This window comes from Mixophyes fleayi, chromosome 7 (genome assembly GCF_038048845.1).
Source record: "Mixophyes fleayi isolate aMixFle1 chromosome 7, aMixFle1.hap1, whole genome shotgun sequence".
In the NCBI taxonomy this organism is placed as follows: Eukaryota; Metazoa; Chordata; class Amphibia; order Anura; family Limnodynastidae; genus Mixophyes; species Mixophyes fleayi.
The window spans coordinates 94,455,875-94,481,368 of NC_134408.1; the positions used below are offsets into that span (position 1 = coordinate 94,455,875).

Here is a 25,494-nt window from a genome sequence, read left to right on the forward strand (position 1 = left end):
TGTGTGGTAGCAAACACTCCCTTTTTCCAGGTGCCATTAGGCATGGGTCTCCTGTGTCTAATTATGAATATGGCCTAAGATATATAAATATAGGGTTATAGAAGCCTAAAGTGTGCCATTAATATGACTATACTGCTATCGCTTTGCTTGCTTTTCTCTTTATGCACTCCAATAGACATAATTCAATAACAAAATTTAAATTTACCGTTTGTAAGTTACATTGCGTCTTGATTTTCTGCATAACATGAGATTTTGTCTGTTCTGGACTGGTTTTTCTAAGGGTTCCACAGCTTGGTAGAGGTACTTCTGATGTTTTTCCGTACACTTCAAGGATTTGCATGTCATAACCTAACTCTTCATCATTCCCTGTCTCCTCCTCCACAGGGGTGCAACGCCCTTATGAGAGAAATTCATGAGTAAGGTCAAAATGCCACTGTTAAGAAAGTACAAATATCACTTGTGAAAGAAACAGCATAATGTGACTGTCGACAAGTGAGCATTTTCAGAGTGCCTTAAAAATGAACTAAGTAATGTTCCAAGTAATTTTAATTTTATAAAGTGTTAATCTTTATCAACAATTAATCAAAAAAAGGCTAGTCTTTTTTTATTTTTACAATGTAAAATAAAACAGCCTCAACATGTTATATATAACAAAGGTTTTTCATATATAGCCTATGCTTCATTTTGTCTTTTTGGGGTAGCACTGGTAGATTTATTGATGTAGTACACAATTTCGGTAAATGGAATTCTGCTTAAAATCAGCATCACAGCCAGAGTATGAAGTGACTTGTAGAAACACACAGGTGATTGACAGGACTGCTTCACTAGTAACTGTAGAAGCTTTGTCCTGAATGGGTGTACAAGTGTACTTTGCAGATCTGTTTATTTTTACACTGTGCAGATTATGGACAGCTTGATACCTGACTGTGATGGTTTCTGTAGTTTGTAGTCTACAGCGAACCTAAGCAGTACAATATCACTGCGCTTCCAGGTAATAATAAAATGATCTTTTTTAAGAGACGGTGAATAAATCAACTGGGATAACAGGCAGCCATGTCAAAAAAGCTTTTATATAAGACTGATTACATTGCATGGTTGGCACTTGAAACATTAGAATTCTAGTGGGTCAGTTTTCATATTCATAGTACAATTTTGGACATAGACATGAGATAAATGCATGTCACTAACAGTGTAGGATTAAACTTGGGCTGAATTTAGCAGCATGGGATAGGGACACCTGTTTACATGGAAGGTATCACCTGACATTCTATGTACAGCTTAATGTGTAGGAAGCAAGCTGGAAATACTCTAGGTACCTGTACTGGTGAACACATCAGTATTAGTCCAGTGAGGAAGAGAGCTAAAGACAGGCAGGCGCTGATATTTCAAGGGACTAGACGATAAGTCTGGATGTCTTCCACTACTGTCTCCTACACAGGTTGCGAGTTGTTGAAGTTGCACAGAGTCTCTAAGACTTCCTAAAAAAATAGGAAGGAAACACAACAAAGTAGGTCCAAGAGCACTTTCTTTGTCCTGTCTATTGGGTCACATTGTGCAGCCTCAAACTTCTCATGTCCTGTTAAAGACCACCAGCATTGCAAGTCAAATATTTCTATTTACAGTTAATGACCAAAGTTTACAACACAAAAGTGGGCTAAGTCTCTCAAAAACAATGTGTTTAAATATAGGAGAAATTTTAAGAGCTTTGGCTGTCATACTAAAAACTGTGTTTACATTTATTTTCTTTAATGCAATCCCCTCTTGTAAAAACTCCATTATCTGGTGTTAATATGACCAATACCATACTTTATCCATCCCATAAAAAGACTTTATGCCAAAAGTCAATAGATCTTGGCCATTTAAAGCAGCATTAGTAGCTGCCTTACCATAAACATTTTTTTTTAACAGCAAGAAAAAAATGGCAGAAAAAAAATCCAATCCAACAAACTAAAAAACAAACTACACACTGCAATGATAAGACACACCTTACTAAAACATGCTTAAGCTATAGCTGCACAAAAATATACTCCTAAAGTGAAATTACACAGCTGCCTTCAAAATATTATACTTTCATAAAACTTGTTAGATCAAATTTAGGAAATGTGTTATGTATGCACAGTAGACTCCCTATTTCTAAGACTATTGAAGGGCGCAGCAATGAGCCACTCAGAAATGTCCATTTAAGGTGACCACGACTTCCAAGTTCATGAATATACATAGGTGACCATCCTCGCTCACTAAGTTTGTGTACCAACATCTGATGATTATAGCAGTTATTGTCTTGCACAACTGAAGATGTCAATACTAATCAAGTCCTTATATCACATTAGCACAGCACTATTTATTAATTTCAATTTTTAAATTTATCTCGCAATATACTATTCCTTTGACCATCATTTATGTTTCATGGAATCCCTTAAAAGGAAGGAAACACTGGGGCTGCCATGATAAATATTTGAATTTCCTTTTCTAAAATACATGTACATTGGGCACTATTTGTGACTAGGTGGAACAAAAAACTCTGAGTTAGTAAGAGGTTCAAGCCTATTTGGGTGCTAAGAGCCCTGTACAAAAACATCAATGCCATAATAATCACAAAAAATCCTTTTACATAAATATATATTTGTGGAAATTATAAGGTGTCTGTTTACTTTGGATTCTTGAAAGTAAGATCAATCTGCCTTGAGAAACTGGCTTTCATAAACATGCAGCAATTGATGATGTACACAATTGATTGTATATATCCACTTGAGCACCAAATGTGGGATTAATGTCAGATTAGGATCATAGCTTACTGTCCAGAAGTCAGAAGTGTAAGGGTCTTACACAAACGCTTCACAAACATTTTTTCATATTTTCTATTAGATTATAACCAAGATATTGCTCAACTCTGACCTGCTTGTTGAAGCCTGTAAGCTGCATTTGGATCCCATGTTTGGAAGAGACGAGTAAGGTATCTCTTGGGTGAATAGCCAGGCCGGATCTGTCTGTCACATGGAATATCCTCTTCATTTAGAAAATGCAGGTATGGCTGCCAATGGGACTCTGTGTGCTCATTCTAGGGAAACAAAATACTGGTCAGGAGGTCATATTAATGACAAAAATAAATCCTCATACATGTCCGTAGCAGAGATGTATTATTAGTATACTTCTACCAGTAAAAACTTAAAAAGGCATGAAGAATTCACTAAGAAGCTATTAACTACTACGTATGTATGCATACGTTTATTTATATGCTAGTGTTTTCAGTGCTTGACAGTAAACAAAAACGAAAGACAAAAAACACAAACAAAAAGATACGAAGCACTTACAATTTAAATGACTGTTAACAGTGGGCCACTATGCTTTTTTAACTACATGCTGGAGAAAAAGCAAATGATATGCCTACTGAACCATGAATAACACACTGCATGATACAAAGTAGAAGTAAATAGTGGACATGCATGATATGGAGATAAAGGACACCATTGGTGCTTTGTGCAAAGCATGACATTGATCAATTAAATAGTGTATATGATGAGGCAAACAGTATAGCAAAAATATGCCCAACACAAATAGTACCCTATACAACAGCCCTATGCCCACAATTTGTACACTCATGCTCACAATGTACAGTTGTGTGTCCAGTTTAAAAAACTTCACGATCACCATCTGTAATATCATCCACACCATTCCAGCATAAATGCTACATGCTCACTATATACAGCTTATGCCGATTAAGCCGACTTTGGCCTACCACATACAGCATGTGCCCAATATAACAGTCTCATGCCCACTTTAGCCACATGCCCCATATGTCCCTTGGGCACAGTTCCCCAGTCTTAACTCAGTGGATGGGGGTTTTCCCTTGTAACCAGGAGTAAATGAAGCTCATGATTTAAGGAAATTACATTTTGCGACCTCTATCCAATGGAATGAGATGTGACTCCAGCTAATCAATGCATAACATTTAATAACATAATAAAACCACAGAGGTTTTCTAAAACAGCAAAAGTGAATTTATATAACAAAACTACTTCTTGTAGTGAGGAGAGAGTGAAGCTAAAGTGGTCAGTGGCATACAGGAGTGTAACTAGAAATGTCACAGCAGAATATTGTGATGGGCCCTTTACACAGCATCATAAAGTCATTCCCACAACAATCCCTCCTCTATCCCCAGTCTGCATCCAATAGCACAGAGTACTAATTACACTAGTGGTAATCTGGCACATTAGACTGAAGTATATACACATCATTATTCACCAAACCATACAACTGACTGGGCAAATTTGTTATGAAGCAATATTACATTTGCACTTTAAAACTCATTGTTTTCCTCTGAGACAGGGCTCATGTGTTTCTAGGCCCCATAGCATTCACACGAACTGCTATGGCTAACGATACACCATCGTTGGCATGACTGGGATTCTGAGTGGTACCGCTGTACATGGTGCGGATTGCCAGTTGGTTGATAGAAAAGATACAGCAACAAAAAGGTAAGGTAACAAGTGCCAAAGTTTGGAATACCAATGCTAGGGTATTAAGTGGTGGCATTTATTAAAGATAAATGTAGTCATAGAAAAGATTTTAAATGGACTGTAACCCCAATACTTGTTTTTGGTTTGTTATATATGCTAGACACGGTAAGTAATCCCTCTGTGCAGGCAGTGAGTGGCCCCTTTCCCTGCTCTGTATCATATTTTCAATCCTTGCTTGACTGGTCTACATCCATAATCATATCATAATCTACACCCCAACATTGTCACACACAACCCTTTCCGCAAGGCCATGGCCCCCATTCTCTTCACATCTACCATGTTTGTTCACTAGAGGATGAAAAGCTCTTTAGTTTCATATGTTGCACATGCTTTATAATAAAGTGTATTAGAGGGGACGTGGCCTGACTGCCAACCAGCACGGATGCACATCTCCGGAGCTCCCTTATTAGGGCAGAACTACTGTCTATTTGCGGCTGTACAGGCACTTTGTTGACTTATATTTACTCTATACCTGATATAGAGCAACGCAGGCTTCTTAGCGGGTTCTGGAACCCTTCAAGTGTGGCTACGACGGGCCGAAGATACTGGGACATTCCTGCTGGCTACCGCTGGCCCCCTTCCAGCCCCCGGGCCCAGCACTTGTTGCAAATATTGCTGTGTGACATCTCGCGACTGGTCTGACCTCTAGGACCTTTTGGACGAAGCTACTGCATCGCCGCGGGCTGGTGTGAGGCGTCGGGATCAGGATCCTGTGGACTCGCCAGAAGTAGCGGAGACTGGGTGAGTGACTTATCTGTCTGAGCCTCCTGGAGGTCCGGCTCCGGCTGAATGCCTCCTCTCTTTCCCTCTGCCCATATGGTCTTAGCTGTTTCTGACCGGAAGTCACAAACTCCATTACCACCTTCTCTTCCGGTGTCTGGCTCGACGCAGTCTCTGATGGGAGTTGAGATCTCGCCTGCCTCCCGTCCTGCAAGCTAGGACTGTGAAACAGTTTACTGCAGCTTTCCATTAAGAGTTGGCTCTCATGCCATCAGGCTTCACTTATCATTGCTCCCTGATATTTTGTTCTCTGCTTCTGTGCAGCTATAAATAGGCTTCACTGCCAACTAGTGGTCATTCAAGTATAACACATCTTGTGCCTATTGAAGATACGTAGATTATTACAGGGAGCCATGTGGAGTCCTATTTGCCTGCTGACTGACCCTGAGCATTACATATTGCCGCACTTTGCATACTCCGGATCACCCTCAACTCCTCTCAATTGCATCCAAGCAGGTTTGGGGTGGTTCAAGCTTGCACCTCCTATCATTTCTACTATCCTGCAAAAGGAAGTCTCCTTTAGATTTTGAATTGAGACTCCGTCAGGCTCAGGGAGATGACGTTTTCTAACCTAAAGATGATTGATACCTAATGTTCTCTGCTTGTACCCCATCAATGTTTATTTAAGCTTAACATGCCCAATAACGGATTTTCTTACTACTACCCCAGCCATGTCTACCTAATAGTACTTCCCATTCTGCTGCGGCAACCAGACACAGAATTGTGCTGCATCTATATTTCTACTGACCGGGCCTTACTTTCCATTTGGACTTTTCAACATGCCTCCGAAACAATCAAAACCTAACAACTCTATTCCTACTGTCAACTACTTTAAGCCTTTGGTGTCAAATAAAGACAAATCGGAATCGATTCTCCATCTGGTCTAGCAATGCCTCACACTCCCTCAGCAATACCTTACGATCCCAATGCTCTTATCACAGTTGGTATGATGTAGCAAATGCTTGCCACTTTCAATACTCAACTTACCTCAACTATGCAAGCATCCATCCGCAAGCTTAAAGGTGAAATAGAGGAGGTTGGAGATCGTACTAATCATCTTGATCAGAAAATGGGAGAGGTTGTGGCCTCACATAACGCCTTGATAGATGCCCACGAACAAGAGTTTGACACTTTTAAAGATAAAATGGCAGATATTGAAGACTGCTCTCAGCGCAACATATAAAGATTAGAGGCATCCTGGAATCTGTAACCAACACAGACCTACAATCTTATGTTTTGGCCATCTTTCGTAAGTTACTCCCTGCAGCTTCAGATCAAGATCTCCTCACAGGCAGGGTTCATCTCCTACCCAGACCAAAGAGTTTACTGGATCATCACCCAGGGACACACTTCTCCGGATGCATTTCTTCCATGTTAAAGAACAGCTGTTGAGAGCAGCTAGAGCTACCAATCACGCAGTTATATTGGCGGACCTGCAATTGTTCCAGACTTTACTGCAGCAACTATACTTAAGAGACGTTCCTTTCAGGCAGTCACTACTGCACTTCAAGATAATGATACTCTCTACCACTGGCGGTTTCTGTAAAGCTTATAGTTCAGAGGAATAATGCTATGCACATCATCTGCACCCCGAAAGAGGGAGTCCAACTGCTAAAAGGCTGGGACATCAGCTGTTCCTCTAACCCCACTCAATCACAGCCACAGATCCAGTCTGATTGGTCGACAGTGGCTCATAGTTGATCTAAGAATAGATCAAGCTGGACTCTATATTGCTATGGGTTTTTTCCCCACAGGTATGGCTTGGTCTGTTCACCTCTGAGAGATCTTCTCTTGTGACTCTTAGATTTCGCCCACACGCATTACTGCTTACCTGTACACTAGGAACAAGGGAACCTTTGTTTACCTCACGAGACTCACAGACTGACCTGTCAGACTGCTTCTTTCATATAGGTATTATCAAACTTAATGTTGACAAGTCCCTTATATATATTATCGCAGCAAGGTTTGTTTTTTTTCTTTATATGTTTTTTGAGCCTGAGGGCCCTGCTGTTCCCCGGGACCTTATACTGTTTCAATACTGTTTTTATACTTGGTGTGTATAAAAACCCACCACTTGTTTGGTGGGTTTTGGTGGTGGGCCAAGAGGATTGGATCATACGTACTCTAATAACATCTTGCTCCCTAATACTTCATGATTGTGACCCTCTTCGTCTCAGCAAACAAGCCGACCCCTCCTTTAAGTAGCACTGTATTAGTATTCACAGATGTACTGGGTTGTTTTCTAATTTTCCTATATATCTACCATGCTGTTATGCATTGTTGCATTTATCTGTCTGCTGTCTGCCCTTTATATCCTACAGGTGTTAGCACTTCTCCCCCTCTCCCTTTTTTTTTTTATCTATCTCTGTGTCTAGGTTGCCCTTAGAGCACCATTTTTCTTTTAGACATGGGTGGGGGTTGCCTTGGATATAGGCTCCACGCCCCCACGTTACTTATTGTGCCACCCTCCTCCCAATGCGCTAACCCGATTTCTAGGTTATTTCAGTTGTTTTTTCTCTTTTTGCGATCTTCTTTTCTTGGTTCTTTCCACCTCCTACCCCAATAGCAGACGTTATGTTCGGATAATACACCATACACCTACCTATTGCTCAATCTCACAACAATCTCTAGCAATGTTCTTTTTTGAGGGCATTGGGGAAGTCTTACATGTGGCATTTTTGTGTGTTTGAAGTTTGTTTTACTGTACAGCAAAGAGTTGTTACATTTTTTAATATCCATAAAATGAAATTTAGCTTTTACAGTGCTCTGATAGCAGAATACACTGTTATGCCTATTCAGTACATTGCAAACTAATAATCTGGTCAAACTTGTGCAGATCAAGGCATAAAGCATCATCATTGATTTATTTATATGATGTCACAGAATCCGCAGTGCCGCGCATGCAGCACCTGGAGGGAGTGGTCAGGTGCTGCATGCTTTAGAAAAATGGAGATTCAGGGAAGGTTATAAATGTGACACCCTGAATATATATTTTTTGTTTCACTGGCTAGGGAGGGACTCGCCTACAGGAGATGCCTTGATGTGGCAAGCACCACCATTGTAGCTGCTGTGTTACTGTAATATAACTTTTCATATGTGTGTGCGCTAAACATTCCTGGAATCTGCCAACTGCACCACCCTCCTTCCATTCTGCAGATCAAAGTACATTACTTTCTTATCAGATATTTGTTTAGAGGGTAGAAGAATGGAAGAGAGAAGAAGGGACCACCTACAAACTCACTGTCTCACACAGAAATCTGTTTAGTCAATACTGAATATAAAATAGGCAGTCTTTTTAGATTTACTTTCCTGCACACAACACAAAGAAAAAAAATAAGAAGTTAGGGTCCATTTAATCATAACGCAATATAGATTTATGTTAATCAAGAAAAAATGGTTAGCATTGTGTCCTAAAGAGATATTACATAAGAATTTTGTTTATGTTCTTGCTGTTTACCAATGGTCATTAGGGAAGGATATAGCAGATGTACTGAGACGTAGAAAACTCAATTGGCTGTGACAACTTTACTAGACTTCTTAAAAGAATTATATGGAATCTGTGCAGGACTTTATGTTTGCATTTGTTATTAGACTTTGCTTAGCAATAGTAATTAGAGCAGCTTAGCAACAAAGGTGTATATGAGAACAAATTAAGTAGAGACAAATACCCCCAGCACACTGCTATAACCAGCAACAGATCTGCTATTTCTACTGTAGATAAAAATGCAAAAGTCTCAGTTGCACACATTTGCAAATGTATGTTGAAGCCACCCACCACGCCAAGGTGCTTTTGCTAATAGGATGGTCCTACTGTAAACAATGAGAGTCCCATATATTTGGGCCATACATATGTGTTTTTAAATTGAGAGCTAACTTACCAAAGAGGCACCTGTGCTGGGGGTATTTGTCTCTGTTTTTTCCTTTTAGGATAACCCCACCCTTTCATGCACCTGTTATAGCCTATAAATTGATTTGAGCAACTACCAGTTCTGAACAAATTAAGTAGGTAAGCTTTTCAATATCTCTTCAGACCAGCCAAAGCAGCTAATTCTCTCAAAAAAATTACATGTTTTAAAGAAACAGTAAGTCTCCTTCCATTATCAACAAACACAACCAAAATAGATCCTTATAGTCTCTGATTGTTTTGTTGGTAAGAATTGAAAAGATATATTTAAAATAAGTTATGATTTTTAATTATATCCAGTTCATGCTTTTTAAAGTGAGGCCTATTTTCACTTAATCACACCTACACTATGTAAAATTCTAGAATACACATTCTTTTATTTACAACCTTATCTGGAATAGGTCCAACATATAACTTGGAAAATTAAGTCAGTGAAACTGAGAACAGAGCTACATGAAAAGCTCACTTTCTGTATAGATTGTAGTACAGAATGACAGTATCTTTCAATACAGTTTGTTTCCACAATCACAAGTCACAAAGCAGTCTGCTCTCCTATAAAGTGAATCCTTTGTGTTGATACTGGAGCCAGTTACTAAATACAGTCCAGCAGGTTTCTAGACTAGAGACATGTTTGAGCAAGTCCTAACTATCCACTGCTTTCTCTAGAACAATTAACAGGAATATTCTAAATCATAGAAATTTGTTATTATGCATCGCTTTAATTAAAGGCAGTCAACTATTAAAATACTTCAAAGGAGGCAGTAAATTAATGCTTCTTGGAAACATACAGCCATTAAAAAGAACATAAAATATATTCAGATAAATTTGTTTTTCCAAATTACAGCTTTTATTAGGATTTCATGTGTGCTTATCATTGTCAACACAGAGCAGAAGGTAAAGGGGTTACCATACTACGGAAGAGCAGTGTAGTTCAGGCCCTCAGCACCAAATTATCAATAAGCTGTTACTCTTTTATTTTTAAATGTAGAGATTACTGCAATTGGAAAATCCGCAAGAGATATGGGAGCACTCAAACCTGTGATGTTGCTGTGCATAGTATACTAACCAGATTACTTGATGGGGTCACTAGAATGGCTAGGTGTCTAAAAAGTGTCTATTTGGCTCCTACAATTATAACAACACCCACCCTGTGTAATACATGCTTTATTAAAATCTTAATGAGGCTTATAGGTTTAGTTCTTAAAGGCCAATAATTATACAGTCGGTTCTTAATCTTTATTGGATGACTTTTCCCACTGGATAGACAGCCCATAATCCTGATTCGATGACCAGTTTATGGTCATCCATTGGAAACACACAGAAATGCTGCTCTGGCATCAATGGGAATTTTGCCAGTCTTTATTAGATTAGGGGAATCAAATGGGGAGTTTAAACATGATGGCCTGGTGTTTTGTTTTGGTTTTGATTAGGGAGGCTAAGGCTGGGTACACACTACAAAACATTTCTCTCAATGCGATATCATTAACGATTTTACTAACAAATGAAAAAAGTCCCGATCAGCATGCCAATTCATGTGTACATACTATACACGTTTTACAAGATTTACCTTCAAATGTGTGCTCTTAATCTATCATAACCATTGTCTTAAAATATTGTAACAACTGGTATAGACAGGTGCGCCAACATGTGTTGTATAACTAACTAAAAATAGCTACCACAAAATATGTGTATGTATATGATCAAAAATATTTATTTGTTTTCATAAACAGTATAATGTACAAAATTCGAAAAGCATCAAACCAATGAACAGTATATAAAAACATGTATAGATGTCCAAATGATTAATTAATATAAGATAAAAAAATCACTTGACATAAATTGATGAATTATCACAGCTGAATCTAAAATAATACAGTATAAAACTGTTAAATAGTTATTCACTAGTTTCAAACAGTTCTATATCTTTCCAAAATTTTTATACACCGTAATTTTCTGACAGAACCTTTGAAAATGGATGGCCAGTCCACTTTTATAAACGGAATAAGCATATATTATATACTTAGCAATAAAGTATTGTTCCGTATTTTGCAAGTGTTAAATGAGCACTATGCATATGTGCTGTTAGCTTGTTTTGGAGATGTGAGTCTAAATCAATCTCACCCAATGGAGCGTGGTGGCTGTTAGGGAAAACCTCCCCCCTCCTGAAGTCTGTGCAGCCTAAGTTTATTCCACAGTCGAGATCACTAGGTGGTATACTTCATGCTTAACAAACACTTCTCAAACAGGCAGATCTCCAGAGTTGGTTTTCAAATAGTGTTTAAAACTCAGCTTGAAAGAAAAAAGGTCCTCAGCAGGTCCTGCAGCTAAATCACCACTGTCAAATGTGAAGCAATCCACTAGTTTCATCAGTGGAATCCTGACTTTTTCAAAGTATTGTGACTTTGTAGACTCCATAGAGATCTATGCTGCTGGTTGTGAGTGCATACACACTGCAGAATTGGAACAACATTGTTCCATCGTTGATTTTTAGTCTGGTATAAAAATCAAATCAAACAATACTATGTGCGTTGGAGTATACACACTAATGCGTTATCAGGCAGAATGGTCGTTTATTGTTTGTGTGGCTCGATAATCGGCTGAAAAACCTGTAGTATGTACCCAGCCTAAGCCACCAGAACTGTCCTTTAACAGATTAGCAGAAAAGAAAAAACATTCAACTAGTATGGTGAAATGGTTTGGTACTCTGATTGAGAATAATAAGGGCTACGTTAATGAAAGCCTGGCTGACAGCAGTTCTTTTCTTGCTGATGTTTCAGGTATTTATGCAACTCATGTGCACCCATTTGTTTGCTGCAAGGTATAGAGGAAAGAAAGCTTTATGGTAGTCTAGGGGAAATAAAGGCCATACATACATACTCAATTTATCATGTGCAGAAAGTCTTGTTTGACAATAGACGTATTACCACTGGACTAGGCTGTCAGCACCTATTGTACTTTTCAGCTATCGGGTAAGTCATGTGCATTTGTCCCCATTCCCCATTGAGCAAGAAAGACTCCATTTAATTTAGTGAATGGATACCTGCAAGTGCCCATCTGAAACCATCTAGCAGATCTTCAATAAACTTCCTTGTGCATACAAACATTTACCTAACATCTATGTGAAAAAAAAAGTAAAGTGCCTTTAAATATTAGGGAATCTATGCCCAACATTAAGAAACGTTTTACTTATCTGATTTTCAAGCCTCCAAAATATATGAGTTTATAAAGTTCTATATTCACCAAAAGTTCTGCATAATGGTAGATTGTGACAGAAGATGTTGGCGTGTTTCTGTGGGAATTTGTGCCCATTCATTCTGTAGAGCATTTATGAGGTCAGGCACTGATGTTGGACAAGAAGGCCTGGCTCGCAATCTCCGTTCCAGTTCAAGGTGTTTGATGGGATTGAAGTCAGGGCTCTGTGCGGGCCAGTCAAGTTTTTTCACACAGAACTCATCAAACCATGTCTTTGTGCCTGGCAGGAATATAGCTTTGAACAACCCAGGCTAAAATATACTTGTCACGACTATGTGTTGCGTACCTGCTATCTCGAGAGAAGGTGCAGAATCTAACGTGCCCCTGGTGTTCTAGGCAACCAGACGCGTCACTTCCGCCCACTCGGCCGCCCGGCTACAGCATACACACTCGTCCCGTTGGGACGCTATTATTACTATTTCCTGGCTTTAGTAATAATAGCGACCATCCTGGTGAGATCGCGGGACGGCACCTGACAGTATACCCTCCTCCTCCTCATCCCTGTTGAAGAAATCTTGAGTAGAAGGGGGGCATGGAGATCCAGTTTGTCCACCTCTCCTCAGGACCAAATCCCCTCCAATGAACAAGAAATTGCTGCCAGCCATAACAAACACGGGAATCCAGGATTCGGCTGATCTCAAACTCTGTTACTGAGGAAGATTGAACCGGAGGGCGCCATGATGGAGGTAGAAAGAATTTGTTGAGCACCAGTGGTCACAATAATGATACATGGAAGGTGTTGTGGCATCGTAAAGAAGCAGGTAACTTTAGTTTGACGCAGACAGGATTGATGACCTGTGTGATGGTATAAGGACCAATGAAACGTGGAGCTATCTTCATAGGAGGAACTTTTAGTTTCAAGTCCTTAGTAGACAGCCATACTTGGTCCCCTACATTTAATAGAGGAGTAGGTCCTCGGTGACGATCCGCAAAAGTCTTGTGGTGCTGTGTAGCTTTCTGCAGGGCTGACTTAGTTTTAGTCCAGATAAGGGCAAATTCACGATAGAGGGTATCCACCGCTGGAACTGAGGAGGTGGAGATAGGGAAGGGGTCCGGAATAGTGGGATGTGTCCCGGTCACCATGAAGAATGGCGAGAAGCCGGTGGATTCATGGACGTGCTGGTTGTGCGAAAACTCTGCCCAGGGAAGAAATTGTGACCATTTGCTCTGATTATCTGAGGTAAAGCAGCGAAGAAAGGTCTCCAAGTCCTGGTTGACTCGTTCGGTCGAGCCATTGGTCTGGGGATGATATCCGGAAGAGAATTTTAATTCTGTACCCAGTTTTTTACAGAAGGACCGTCAGATTCGGGAGGTAAACTGGACTCCTCGATTGGAGGTCATCTCCTTGTGGCAGCCGTGCAATCTGAAGATCTCTTTAATGAATATATCGGCTAGACAACTGGCCGAAGGCAGACCGATGAGAAGAATGAAGTGAACCATCTTGGAAAACCGGTCAATGACAACCCAGATAGTGTTAAATCCAGAACTGCAAGGGAGGTCAGTGATAAAGTCCATTGCTATACTTTCCCAAGGAGCATTGGGTATAGGAAGTGGGAGAAGTAACCCAGCAGAAGCCTTCCTGGATGTTTTGTGTTGGACACAAACGGTGCAGGCTGCGATAAACTCACGTATATCTGTAAGTATAGTGGGCCACCAGAAATGGCAAGGAGTGCACCCACTGTAAAATCTTGAGTCGCAGGTGTGGTTCCACAAAAGATCGTCCAGGTGAAGGGGTGGATGTGTCGGTTCTGGTAAAAGCCACGATATTAGAGGGATCGATGATACATTGAGGAACTAATGGATTGAGACAATCAGAATTATCAAAAGAACGAGATAAGGCGTCTGCTCACCCGTTCTTCTCACCTGGACAGAATGTGAGGGTCATATTAAAGTGAGCAAAGAAGGATGCCCAGCGAGCTTCCCGGATGAATACCAAATTCCGATGATCTGTAAATATGGTAACAGGAAATAAGGCACCCTCCAATAAATGATACCATTTCTCTAGCGCCGCTTTAATAGCGAGGAGTTCTTTGTCCTTGATTCCATAATTGATCTCACTAGGGAGGAACCATTTGGAGAAAAATCCGCTTGGGGAATGAGTACCCGATGACGTCTTTTGGAATAACACGGCACCAATGCCCACCGAAGAGGCATCAACTTCCACAAAGAAGTGTCGTTCCTGGTCCACCTGGGAGAGAACTGAAGCCGAGGAAATCGCTATCGTTGGCACTACTCGAGAGAAGTTGCGGAATCGAACGTGCCCCTGGTGTTCACCAGGTGCCCCCGCAAGGAGGTATGGACTCAGTCGCAGGAGACACACAGGTTGCGGTCCTTCCGTGAGTCAGATAGCAAAGCACGAGAGAAGACTTGTCAGACAAGCCGGGTCGGTAACTGTGCTGGCAATGAAGGTACACAAGGAGTATCCGGAGGGGAGGTGAGACAAGCCGGGTTGGTAACGTTCTGGAAGCACAGTACAATAGGGAGATCCAAAAGGGGTAGTCAAAATGGTCACAAGGGTCACAGGCAGGCAGGAAGATATCAGAAACTGGCAAAAGATACTGGAACACTGGAGGCAGGTAGAGACCTGATACTCTGGCAAAGGTGAAGAGTCAGGAAGCGGTTCAAACAGTAGCGTGGACCAATGGGAGCAGGCCCAGTGGCGCTGTCATCGCTAAAGCCAGGAGATAGTAATAATAGCATCCCATTGACTAGCAACGGGACGAGTGTGTATGCTGTAGCCGGGCGGCCGAGCGGGTGGAAGTGACGCCTAGCAACCAGACGCGCTGAGAGACTACACAGGTTACCGTCCCGGAGATTGCGGGAGAGCGCCTGACAAAACTACATATTCCCGTCACAATACTACAGATATGCTTTATGAAAGCTTCCAGTAGCAAAAATTGACAGCATTTCACTACCCTTACCATGCAACGGTAGAACAAAAGCAGAGATGAAAACCAGAGTATAGGAAAATGATGTGGGCTTTGATTGCAAAGACGGATCTGAATAGTCAAACATTCTCATAAAGCTCTGCATAATATATTGATACTTTATAATTCAATTTTAATAAAATATCTACTCATTCATAATTGTCAACTAAGTGTATAACTCTATTGCTGTAACAAATTCAGAGGTAAGATTCCTTGTGTTAACCTAGATTGCCACTGGCCGACCAAGGGTGCTGAGTTTAACGGTTTCCCTGGTGTTCACCAAGAACCGCCACAAGGTGGGATGGGCTTAGCTGCCGAGAACCCGTAGGTCGTGGTCCCCTAACCTGCCACTCGGTGTAACCTACAATACTGAACACAGTAGGAGAGGGAATAAGCAACTGAGAGCAATCAGAGAAACTGAGTCTGTATAGGTAAACGAATGGTTAATAAGTAAAAGGTTCTGATGGCAGGTGGAGTGTCAGACCAAGCCGAGATCTGGTACACAGGACGGCAATGTGATAGCAGAATCAGGATGCAGATGGAGTGTCAGGACGGAGCCAGGGTCTGGTACACAAGTGGTCAACAAACAGGGTAGCGACTCGTGAAGCGATAGCACAGGAACCAAGCAAGGACCAGGAGTCAGACAAGCTGAGACAATTGTCGCTCTGACACTGCTATAGTCCCAGAGTGAGGTTTATATACTCTGCAGATAGACTATGCGGCCTCCTAGCCATGATCATGTGACCGCCCGAACCAGGAAGTGCTGAGTTCTACACAGAAGCCGAGGAAATCAGCAACACAGGTAAGTTTGTGACAATTGTAAGTGATAATACACCCAGAGAGAGATGTTAAGACCTCCTATTTCCTTATGGATATCACAATGCTACTTAAAGCTCAACATCTACTAAACAAAGCTCATCATTATCTTCCCTCCTCCCAGAGTCACCACCTGCCCTCAAAATCTCTCTCACTGTCAATCCCATTCCGAATTTCCTCAGTCTCCCAAGCCTATTGCATGGTATTACCTTTAACTTTGCCCTCTGCTTTACTTATCCCATCCTGTCTCTATTGCAGTCACGTTGCCTCCACATTTCAAATATTGCTAGAATACGCCCTTCGCTTAGCCAATATGCGACCAAAATTCTTATTCATCCTCTCATCTCCCGGTTTTACTACTACAATCTCCTTCTACTACTTCAATCTTCCTCTCTAACCACAACACCTCTGCCACACAACTCTGCAAATCCCTAAATATCTTTTCATATTCTCCAGAATCCAACTGAAATTACTCTCATCTAGAAAAGTCTAAACAACACCCCTTCATACATTTCAAACCTTGTCTCCTATTAATCTATCTCTCTCATGACTTCCCTCTGAAAACCACCGTTCAGTCCTGTCTACCAGACTTCTCCCTTGCTGCTAGCCCACTTATGGAAATCCCTAGCACACCATGTCAGACTCCAGCCTTCAAATATTTAAACACTCATTTTTCTAGAGCCTACCCTACTACCATTTAGACTTGAAGAACCAGCAATGAATAGGTGAAAGGAGGTGCCTTATAAAGGAGAACTGACCAATAGTAAAGCTAACTAAAACCACAGGTGAAGTAATCATAGATGTAAATTGTGGCTGACAGCCTGTACCAAGAAGAGGTTTAACATGAGAATCAGTGCTTTGAGGCTCGGGTGGAGATATATGGGGAGCGGAGTGTGACATCACTACCATTTGGTGCTGCTGCTCTGGATGTATGGTGCTACTTGATGGGTTGGAACTGGCTGAAGATTTCATTTGTTTTTAGTATTTCCATTTCAGAAAGGGTGTACAGATGGAGGAATGTCACTTTCACTTCATCAATGTTTTCATCTTTCTCCAGAATAAATGCGAGCCACCATTTGTTGTCATAGACAGCAGTTACATACCCTATGATGTCAGCAAGTGGGAGCTGATACTACATTATCTCAAAAAACTGAACAATGACCCTATTGCTCTTTTTGAAGTGTCCCAAGTTGTTTTCTGCAGCTGGCAAAAACTTTTGCAACTTTTGGCATTTCAGAAAATATTTTACACATTCATTCTGAAAAAGCTCTCAACCTCTTCATATTAGAAGTATGATTAGACTTTTTAAATGGGTTGAAACAATAAGATACCTGTCACTTTCCTCCATCTTTATTTTTGTTTACTTCTCTAAAAACAAATTTAAACATCAACCACTGCTCTAAACCAATTTAAACACAACAGTAGGCTCGGACTAGCCTGCCAGGGAGTCAAGGAAATAATTCCCATGAGAATCTGCTGAGGGGTGAGGTGAGCATGTGCTGAGCCATGATTGGAGAAGTCCATCACCTGCTCATCTGAGCCATGGAGATCATCAGCAGCCTCATGGGCTGTCCCTTCTCTTCTTTGCCTGGCCAGGTGACGAAGGCTTGTTTCTTGGGAGTGCAATGTTGCTCCCAGTCTGCTGGGTCTCTCCCACCCAGAACCCCTTCTCCAAGTTGCTCTTCCTCCCTGCTCCCAGCACACATTCTCCCAGTCTGATACTCCACTGTAATTAAACACTCCGCTTTTTCAAATGTGACACAAATGGTCCATAGTCAGGTCAGGTATGGGTGGGCTTAAATTAGTGACCAAGGGGCTTTTCTCCACTAATTAAAGCCCACCCAAACCTAACCTGACCAATTGCAGTGGTCCAAGGAAATGTAAAAGGCGGGCCTATCTAACACAATTGAAGTGACTGTCTACGTATGGACTCAAATAGTAGACAACCACTCTCCAGTGGAAGGAGTGAGGAGCAATTCTAGATAGTCTTAGACTCCACGGGCTTCAGAGACACCAATCAGGTGACTAATAGAGCAGATGGCCGGGTGGGGGTACGGAGCCTCGGTCAGCAGCAGGTTTGTTTCCCGATTATTGCCACAGGTGCTGAGGCAAAGGAGTGGGCAACGCCAGGCTGGGGATCCTTATGGGGATAGGCCCTAGCACCGTTTGGGTGTTGTATAGCAGCTAGAAGGGCAAGACTGTTACCCAAATGTAGAGGGGAGTGTCGCACTGCTGGTGGGCACAAAGACACTGTTCAGTATGGCTGTCAAACCACGCCCCCTGTCTCCACATTTTAAATTTAGTTCCCCCTCCAATGCAACATGGTTTTCTCAAGGTGCAAAGTTACTCTTTTTTTTTTGCTTTATTTTTTAATGAATCAGGCCTATTGTGCTTTATGTCCTAAACTCATTGACTACTTTATTAGGCACAACTGTACACTTGCTCACTAATACACATATCTAGGGGTAAATGTATGAATCTCTGGATTCTTCATCTCCGGCGTGTTCAGCCTCTTCAGCGCTTAAATTTAAAGCGGCGCTGCATTGTAAAGGGAAACTTCCCTTTACAATGCAGCGCCGCTTTAAATTTAAGCGCTGAAGAGGCTGAACACGCCGGAGATGAAGAATCCGGAGATTCATACATTTACCCCCTAATCGACCAATCATGTGCCAACAACACCTGCATAAAATCATGCAGACAAGGTCAAGAGGTTTAGTTATTGTTCAGACTTAGCTCCGAAGCTGGACAGATGAAGAATGGGAAAACGTCACTTGTTCTGATAAATTTCGATCTATGCTGTGATGTGCAGATGGTAGGGTCAGAATTTGGTATAAAAAGCATGAATTCATCCTTCCTTGTGTAAACAGTGCAGGCTGGTGGTGGTATAATTCTGCCATGGGTGTAAAGAAAACCCCCAATCTTCGCCTGATGTGTGCGCTGGTTTTGAAGTTGTACGTCTTTTGAAGCTGTACGTTTTTTAGTGAAACACTTGCTTTCAACATATATTTAAATTGCATTTTTAGCTCACCTAATTGAGCTAGAGAGTTGGGCAAGATCTCATTTTAAACCTCTTTTTATGTTCTTTCATATATTTTCTTTAAAAAAAAAATCTAAATTTTGATTTTCTCAAAAAGCCCTATTTTTGAAAAACATCTCAAAAATTGTTCATACTGATGCTTAATCAATCTAAAAAAAAATATTTTGGGATCATGATGGGATCTTCTGCTACAAGATCTTTCAGTTTTGAGTGATTCATGAAAATTGTAATTATTGAGACACTACACATCTGAGAAAATCAACAAAGCAATATTTTTTCCAGTTCACTTCATTAGAGGAGTGCACGTTCCTCTTCAGGTGTGTTTGGGGTTGATATTTTACAGACAGCGCCTGGTCCCTATTCTACGCAGTTGTACGAACGTAAGTGGAAATATACTCTACGTAGAAAGTCACTTCAATTGTGTTGAATAGGCCCGCCTTTTACATTTCCCTGGACCACTGCAAGTGGTCAGGTTAGGTTTGGGTGGGCTTTAATTAGTGAAGAAAAGCCCCTTGGTCAATAATTTAAGCCCACCCATACCTGACCCGACTGGACCATTTGTGTCGCATTGGAAAAAGCGGAGTGTTTAATTACAGTGGAGTATCAGACTGGGATAATGTGTGCTGGAAGCAGGGAGGAAGAGCAACTTTAAAATTCAGTGTAAAAATAAAGCTCTCAAGTATTTGTGTACTACATGATAAAACAGCCAGTATTTATGTGGAAAATATCAAACTAATTTGCACCCCGTGTATTGTAACATGGTTTGTCCAGGAGACTACTTGCTCATTGTTTTGCCTTATTTTCCTTAATGAATCAGGCCCAATGTGTCTTTCATACTTGCTGTAAGATCACTGACCATACACCTCTGTAAAAAGGGTTTGGTTTTAGGAGAGTTGTACTTTAATTTGAAGCCATAATTAGAAATTAAGAACTTTATATTATTTGTGAGTGTTTTATATTAATTTGGGGGTGCTTACAATTGCAGAGTGTTTTACAAAAATTTGAATATTAAATTAGGGGACAGTTAATTGATTTCATTGTGGTATTTGCTGCGATGTGCAGGGCGATTCAGTTTATTACCAAGTTCCAGAACAGGGACACCTTGGCATGTTGGAAAGTATGCAAATATAAAATGTTCTATGCAACCATGGATAGATGTCCCGACAGTGAATACGTTCTTCATCAGATCCATAATAAACATATTTATTCACAGAACACAGTCTCTATTCTACAAATGTCAAATTCTCATTTGCAGTCACCATCGGTATGGTTTGTGTTGTTCTTCATTCATTTGACACATGGCAGGTATTTCTGCTCATTACTCTAACATTAAATGTGCAAGAGATGTAAATCAGAGAATGAACATAGTAATAAAAAACTTTTTCTACTTTCATGTCTTGTTTCTTTGATGATTCACAAGCAAAATGCATGTGTACTGGTTCACTTACAGTAAAATATATACAATTGCATAAATTGTGAGTGAATTGAACACTTCTGTTTTAGTTAAATTGGACATGACAGTTTAACACTGCTTAGCACCGTCTGGGTGCTAAGCTACATAAGGAGGATCTGGTTTGTTTTGCGTTGTGACCTTATAGAAATAAACAACACATGTAGATATACTACTTTCAAGGGATGAGCTACTTTCAGCACTCTAGTTGAAGACTATCTCCCATCATCATCACCATCCCATGACCCAATCTAATGTTTGCCCATCCCTGATACACAACTCCGCAGTGTCACGCTTCAAAGTAAATCACAGCAATGGATCCCAGGATGTGGTGAAGCATAAAGGTGTTTATTGCTCAGCAAAAACAGGTAAATGGTATGAACCCAATATAGCTTAAAACTAGACAGTGAATACTGCAGATGCAGTAAGAACGTAAAATAGAAAGATATCCGGAGCAATTGTGTAGCAGCAGGATGTGGAGTCTGAGAGCACAGAAGTAGCAGGGAGAACAAACCATAAGGAAGGCAAAGACACAACAATCACCAGCAAGGTATACTGGGAGTAGCAGGTATAAGTAGTGAGACACCCAGGTGCAAGATATAATTGGTGCAACAAGTTAACCCCTAGTGATGAAATGGAAGGCACAATAGCAGCACCTCTGGTGAATAGAGGCACTGCAGAATAATACATAAAAGCACAAGTCCAAGGTCCAGGAAGCAGGAGCTGCCAATGCAAGCAGCATGCAATGCAGAAGGCTGCAGGCAGAGCCTGACAAGCAAGACACAGATATTGAAAGAACAGTATTTTGCTTTATAGTTGTTCAATAATACATTCTTACCAACCAACGTCAGGTTTTGGTTTTAACTTGCTGATTAACCAATATGATAAAATGCCTTTAAATACTACCTCTTGCTTCCTTCTAAGCCCAAATATACAGAGTGGACCATGAATGCTCAAAAATAGTCCATGCATCATTGGAAAAGTGTAACTGTGGATAGGCATATACTAATTTTATGTGTTCAAGATCCACACTGCATTTGTAACATAAATGGTAATCTCTCACAAGCAGGTCCCTCTTTGCTCTTGTCCACTCCCATCTTGCCCTTCTGTGTATTCTGGCATTATGCCTTATGTATGTTCTGGACTATGCTTTAAGTTTGCTCCTAGACCTTGTCATCTTACATATTATGCTTTGTATTACTGCATTTATGATTATTGACTACTCTACATTATGCATTTGCTTGTTCTGTGTTTGGCTTGTTGGACCTAGGGATGGCCAATATACTGGACCTATAGTAATACTGTGATAATACAAAGGGACAGTGGGCCCAAATAATTAAGGAACATAAATGCAGATACGTACCATTTTTTGCTTGAAATTGCTCTGTACATGCTCAGATAGGGACTATGTACCAGTGAACACAAGTGCTTGCAATTAATCTTCGAACGTAAGCGACGCTTCTGATCGCCTACTATTTCAAGGGCAGAACAGGGGAGGGAAGGGGCATGTGCACGTAGATAATGTGCAGTAAGTGTATGCCAAGGTCGAGCACACACACATTTGAGAAATGTCCAGAGCTTGAATCGGACATCTCTCAGGTGTCACTTGCACCAGCTACAGGGCAGGTGTAAGTGCCGAGTGACTGTGATGACGGTCACGTAGGCATGCTAAAACATGTGTTTGCGATCAAGAGAAACTGTAAAAATGCATTTTATATACAGTAGGCATTAATAATGTCCTGATATGTATTTCATGTTAAAAAAAAATATGTTTTTTCATTCATGATTAGATTATTAATGGGTGTTGATATATTTAATATTTGTTTTCTATCAGTTCTGATAGGACTTTATATATGCATATGCATAGTGCATATCCTGCAGTGTGTTGTGTCTATCTGCATACAGTAAGTGCTGTATAGGCAGAGCGTACTGCACTTTTCAAGATAAACATTTCTTGATATCCTCTTCTTCTTGAATACAGGTGTATTTGCTTGCATTTTCCATCCGCTTTAAATAAAGCAAATTGCATTCAATTTGCATTCCTTAATGAATCAGGTCCAGTATATCTAACTTTCTAAAAATCTCCCTCTGCTTCTCGATCTGCCACATTAGATTTTAGTGGGGGATAAACTATGGTTTTGTCTTCTGTGTAGGTACTAGGTTGTGCAGGAGAGTAAGTGGTTCTCAGGCAAAGTTAGTCTCCAGAAAAAGTAGGATAATCTGTACAGTGAGCAGTGTGTGCAATACCTGTGTGACCTGTGTACAGTGAGCAGTGTGTGCAATACCTGTGTGACCTGTGTACAGTGAGCAGTGTGTGCAATACCTGTGTGACCTGTGTACAGTGAGCAGTGTGTGCAATACCTGTGTGACCTGTGTACAGTGAGCAGTGTGTGCAATACCTGTGTGACCTGTGTACAGTGAGCAGTGTGTGCACGCTACCTGTGTAACCTGTGTACAGTGAGCAGTGCCTATAACATGTATAATATCAGTTAGAAATGGGAAAGATGTGTCATTTGTGTGTGTTTTCTACCAGTTGTATATTTAATGTGAAATACATTTGGACCTCTACGTTTTACGTACTATACTATATTTAACCAATGCAGAATTTTGTGGCTCCATATAAATTATAAATAATAATAATAGACATAATCAAGCCAGATTTTTGGATCTAATTTAGAAGCAGTGAGGTTTGCTAGCCAAATATTTCCCACTTGTATAGTACGCACATGCAAACGGTTCTTTCATTCTTTGGTTAACACACCTCACCCATTCACTTTAGAGCAAATGCTAAATATGTGGTCAGAAAAGCTTTGTGTGTTGGTACTGTAATTCTTTCATCTATTGGGAGAAATATAACAAGCAGCTCTGGCAGATTAAACCTAACTGTGTGTGCCCAAATCTGCATGATAAAAAAGTTGCATAAAAGTGCTACATCACTCTCACAGTGACAAATTAAAAGGGGAAACACTACTCCTTTGTAACTGAAGAGAGTTAAAGCTCTGAAGACGCTGTTTGTGTGTGACACCACACATATACAAACATTGCAATCTGGTAATGTGACATGGCAGTTGACAAGCCTTATTTCATATTTAGAAACAAAAGTGGGTGATTTAATTGGACAAATCCAATCATTCAATAGGAGGGCTGAAGGGATTGATTGCAATGGCATAATGTTTTCTGGTGACTGCACACAAAAGGCCTGATTTAGACATAAAATATAAGGCCAGAATTCAAAAGCAAAAATGTTTCCACACAGATTTTCCATGGTACGCATCTTAAGGTATGCCCAACTTAGAAGACAGAATATAGAGGCATTACGGGCAAAGATGCTATAGATGTATTTCAAGCTGCGTAGAAAGTCTAACTAGGCTACATCTCCAGGGCTCATGCCACATTTACATGTGTATTTCCTTAATGTGCTGAACTTGGCAACTTTCAATTTGAGCACAAGTTATACACAATGCGTTAGGTTACAGGCAAAACACTTTTTTACATTACCCACATCAGCATCATCAGGAAGAAAGAATTTACTGCTGGTAATTATAAAAATGACAACCAAGCAATCCATTTCAGCTGTCTTATTCAACCCATTTACAAAGAATATATATTTACATTCACATACATTATTTATAAACAACCAGTATGCTTATACAGAACTGGGGAATGAGGGATTTAATCCTCACCCTTGGAAAAGACATGCCCTTGTGACCAAATATGTATACAGAACTGCCTTTTACAGCCAAGGATACAGCATATTGGTTCAAGCAAGAAGGCATTAATGAATATTTCCTAGTAACCCTTTTCAATTTAAAACTGGGTACACACTACAGGGTTTCAACCAATTATCATGTAGATCATGCAATAAACGACAGTTTGGTCCGATAGTGCATTAGAGTGTATGCTCCCACAATCATGTTTTATCATACCAATGCACATTGTATCATTTGATTTGATTTTATAAACTGACTAAAAATCTCTATCAACAATGGAACGATGTCGGGCAAAGATGGAAGTGCGTATGCCCTCATGAGCAGTGATATAGGCAGAACTCTGTTTCAGCAGATGGTTATGAGAGATGAAGAGCAGAGATCTGAAGGTAAATTGTGTAGGTGTGTATGCATGAATCTGAATGATCATCGGGACTTTGAGTCGTTGGGTAAAATCGTTACAGAAATCGCATATGCAGTAAGTTTATGTAGTATGTACCCAGCTCTAGTGTACAGATAGATAAGGGTTCCTTGGTTAGAAAACACTGAGAAAGTGAAATTATTTTATCAAAATACCAATATCATTCATAGTGGTGTTTGTATCCTTTGCCTCAAACATGGAAAGTTACAAATTATGACTTAGTACGTGTTCCAATTTGGCAACCCAGATTTCTAGTCTGTTGCTTAACCACTGCATAAGGAACAAACATTTGTGTATGATCTAACAACAGATAAGTTTATTTTGTTGTGCTTTTGTTACCTTAAAATTCACACATGTTTACCTGTTTTCTTCCATAAGCCAAAATAGCTCCAGTCAAATCCTGTAGAGTGCCAAGCTCGAGCTTGAACTTCTTCCTTTTATAGCGATGCCTTTTTTTGATCCACCTGTCCTGTGATACATTCCAGGAGGGCAATGCCAAATCCTCAGAAAAAAGAACCAGAGCTCCCTTTCTAGTGAAATAGGTTTTGGGAGTGGGAAACTCCCAGTAGTGGTAGGAAGCATATTTGTCACTGAGAAATCTTCTGATGTGGAACTCTTGGCGTGACTTCCAGTTGAAGTAATCCTAAAATAATAAATGCACATTTATATGAGAAGATATGAAT

At 40.4% G+C, this 25,494-nt stretch overlaps 1 protein-coding gene across 1 annotated transcript in view; it reads right to left on the reverse strand.

The window, feature by feature from the left end:
• Nucleotides 1–25,494, reverse strand: part of KIAA2012 (KIAA2012 ortholog) — a 164,041-nt gene that overhangs the window by 131,664 nt on the left and 6,883 nt on the right. The window contains exons 2-5 of the mRNA XM_075180140.1: nucleotides 25,173–25,454; nucleotides 2,896–3,058; nucleotides 1,317–1,478; nucleotides 206–396 (exon numbers count right to left, since the gene is read on the reverse strand). Coding sequence (XP_075036241.1) covers nucleotides 206–396; nucleotides 1,317–1,478; nucleotides 2,896–3,058; nucleotides 25,173–25,454 — 798 coding nt within the window. The remainder of the gene's footprint in view (nucleotides 1–205; nucleotides 397–1,316; nucleotides 1,479–2,895; nucleotides 3,059–25,172; nucleotides 25,455–25,494) is intronic.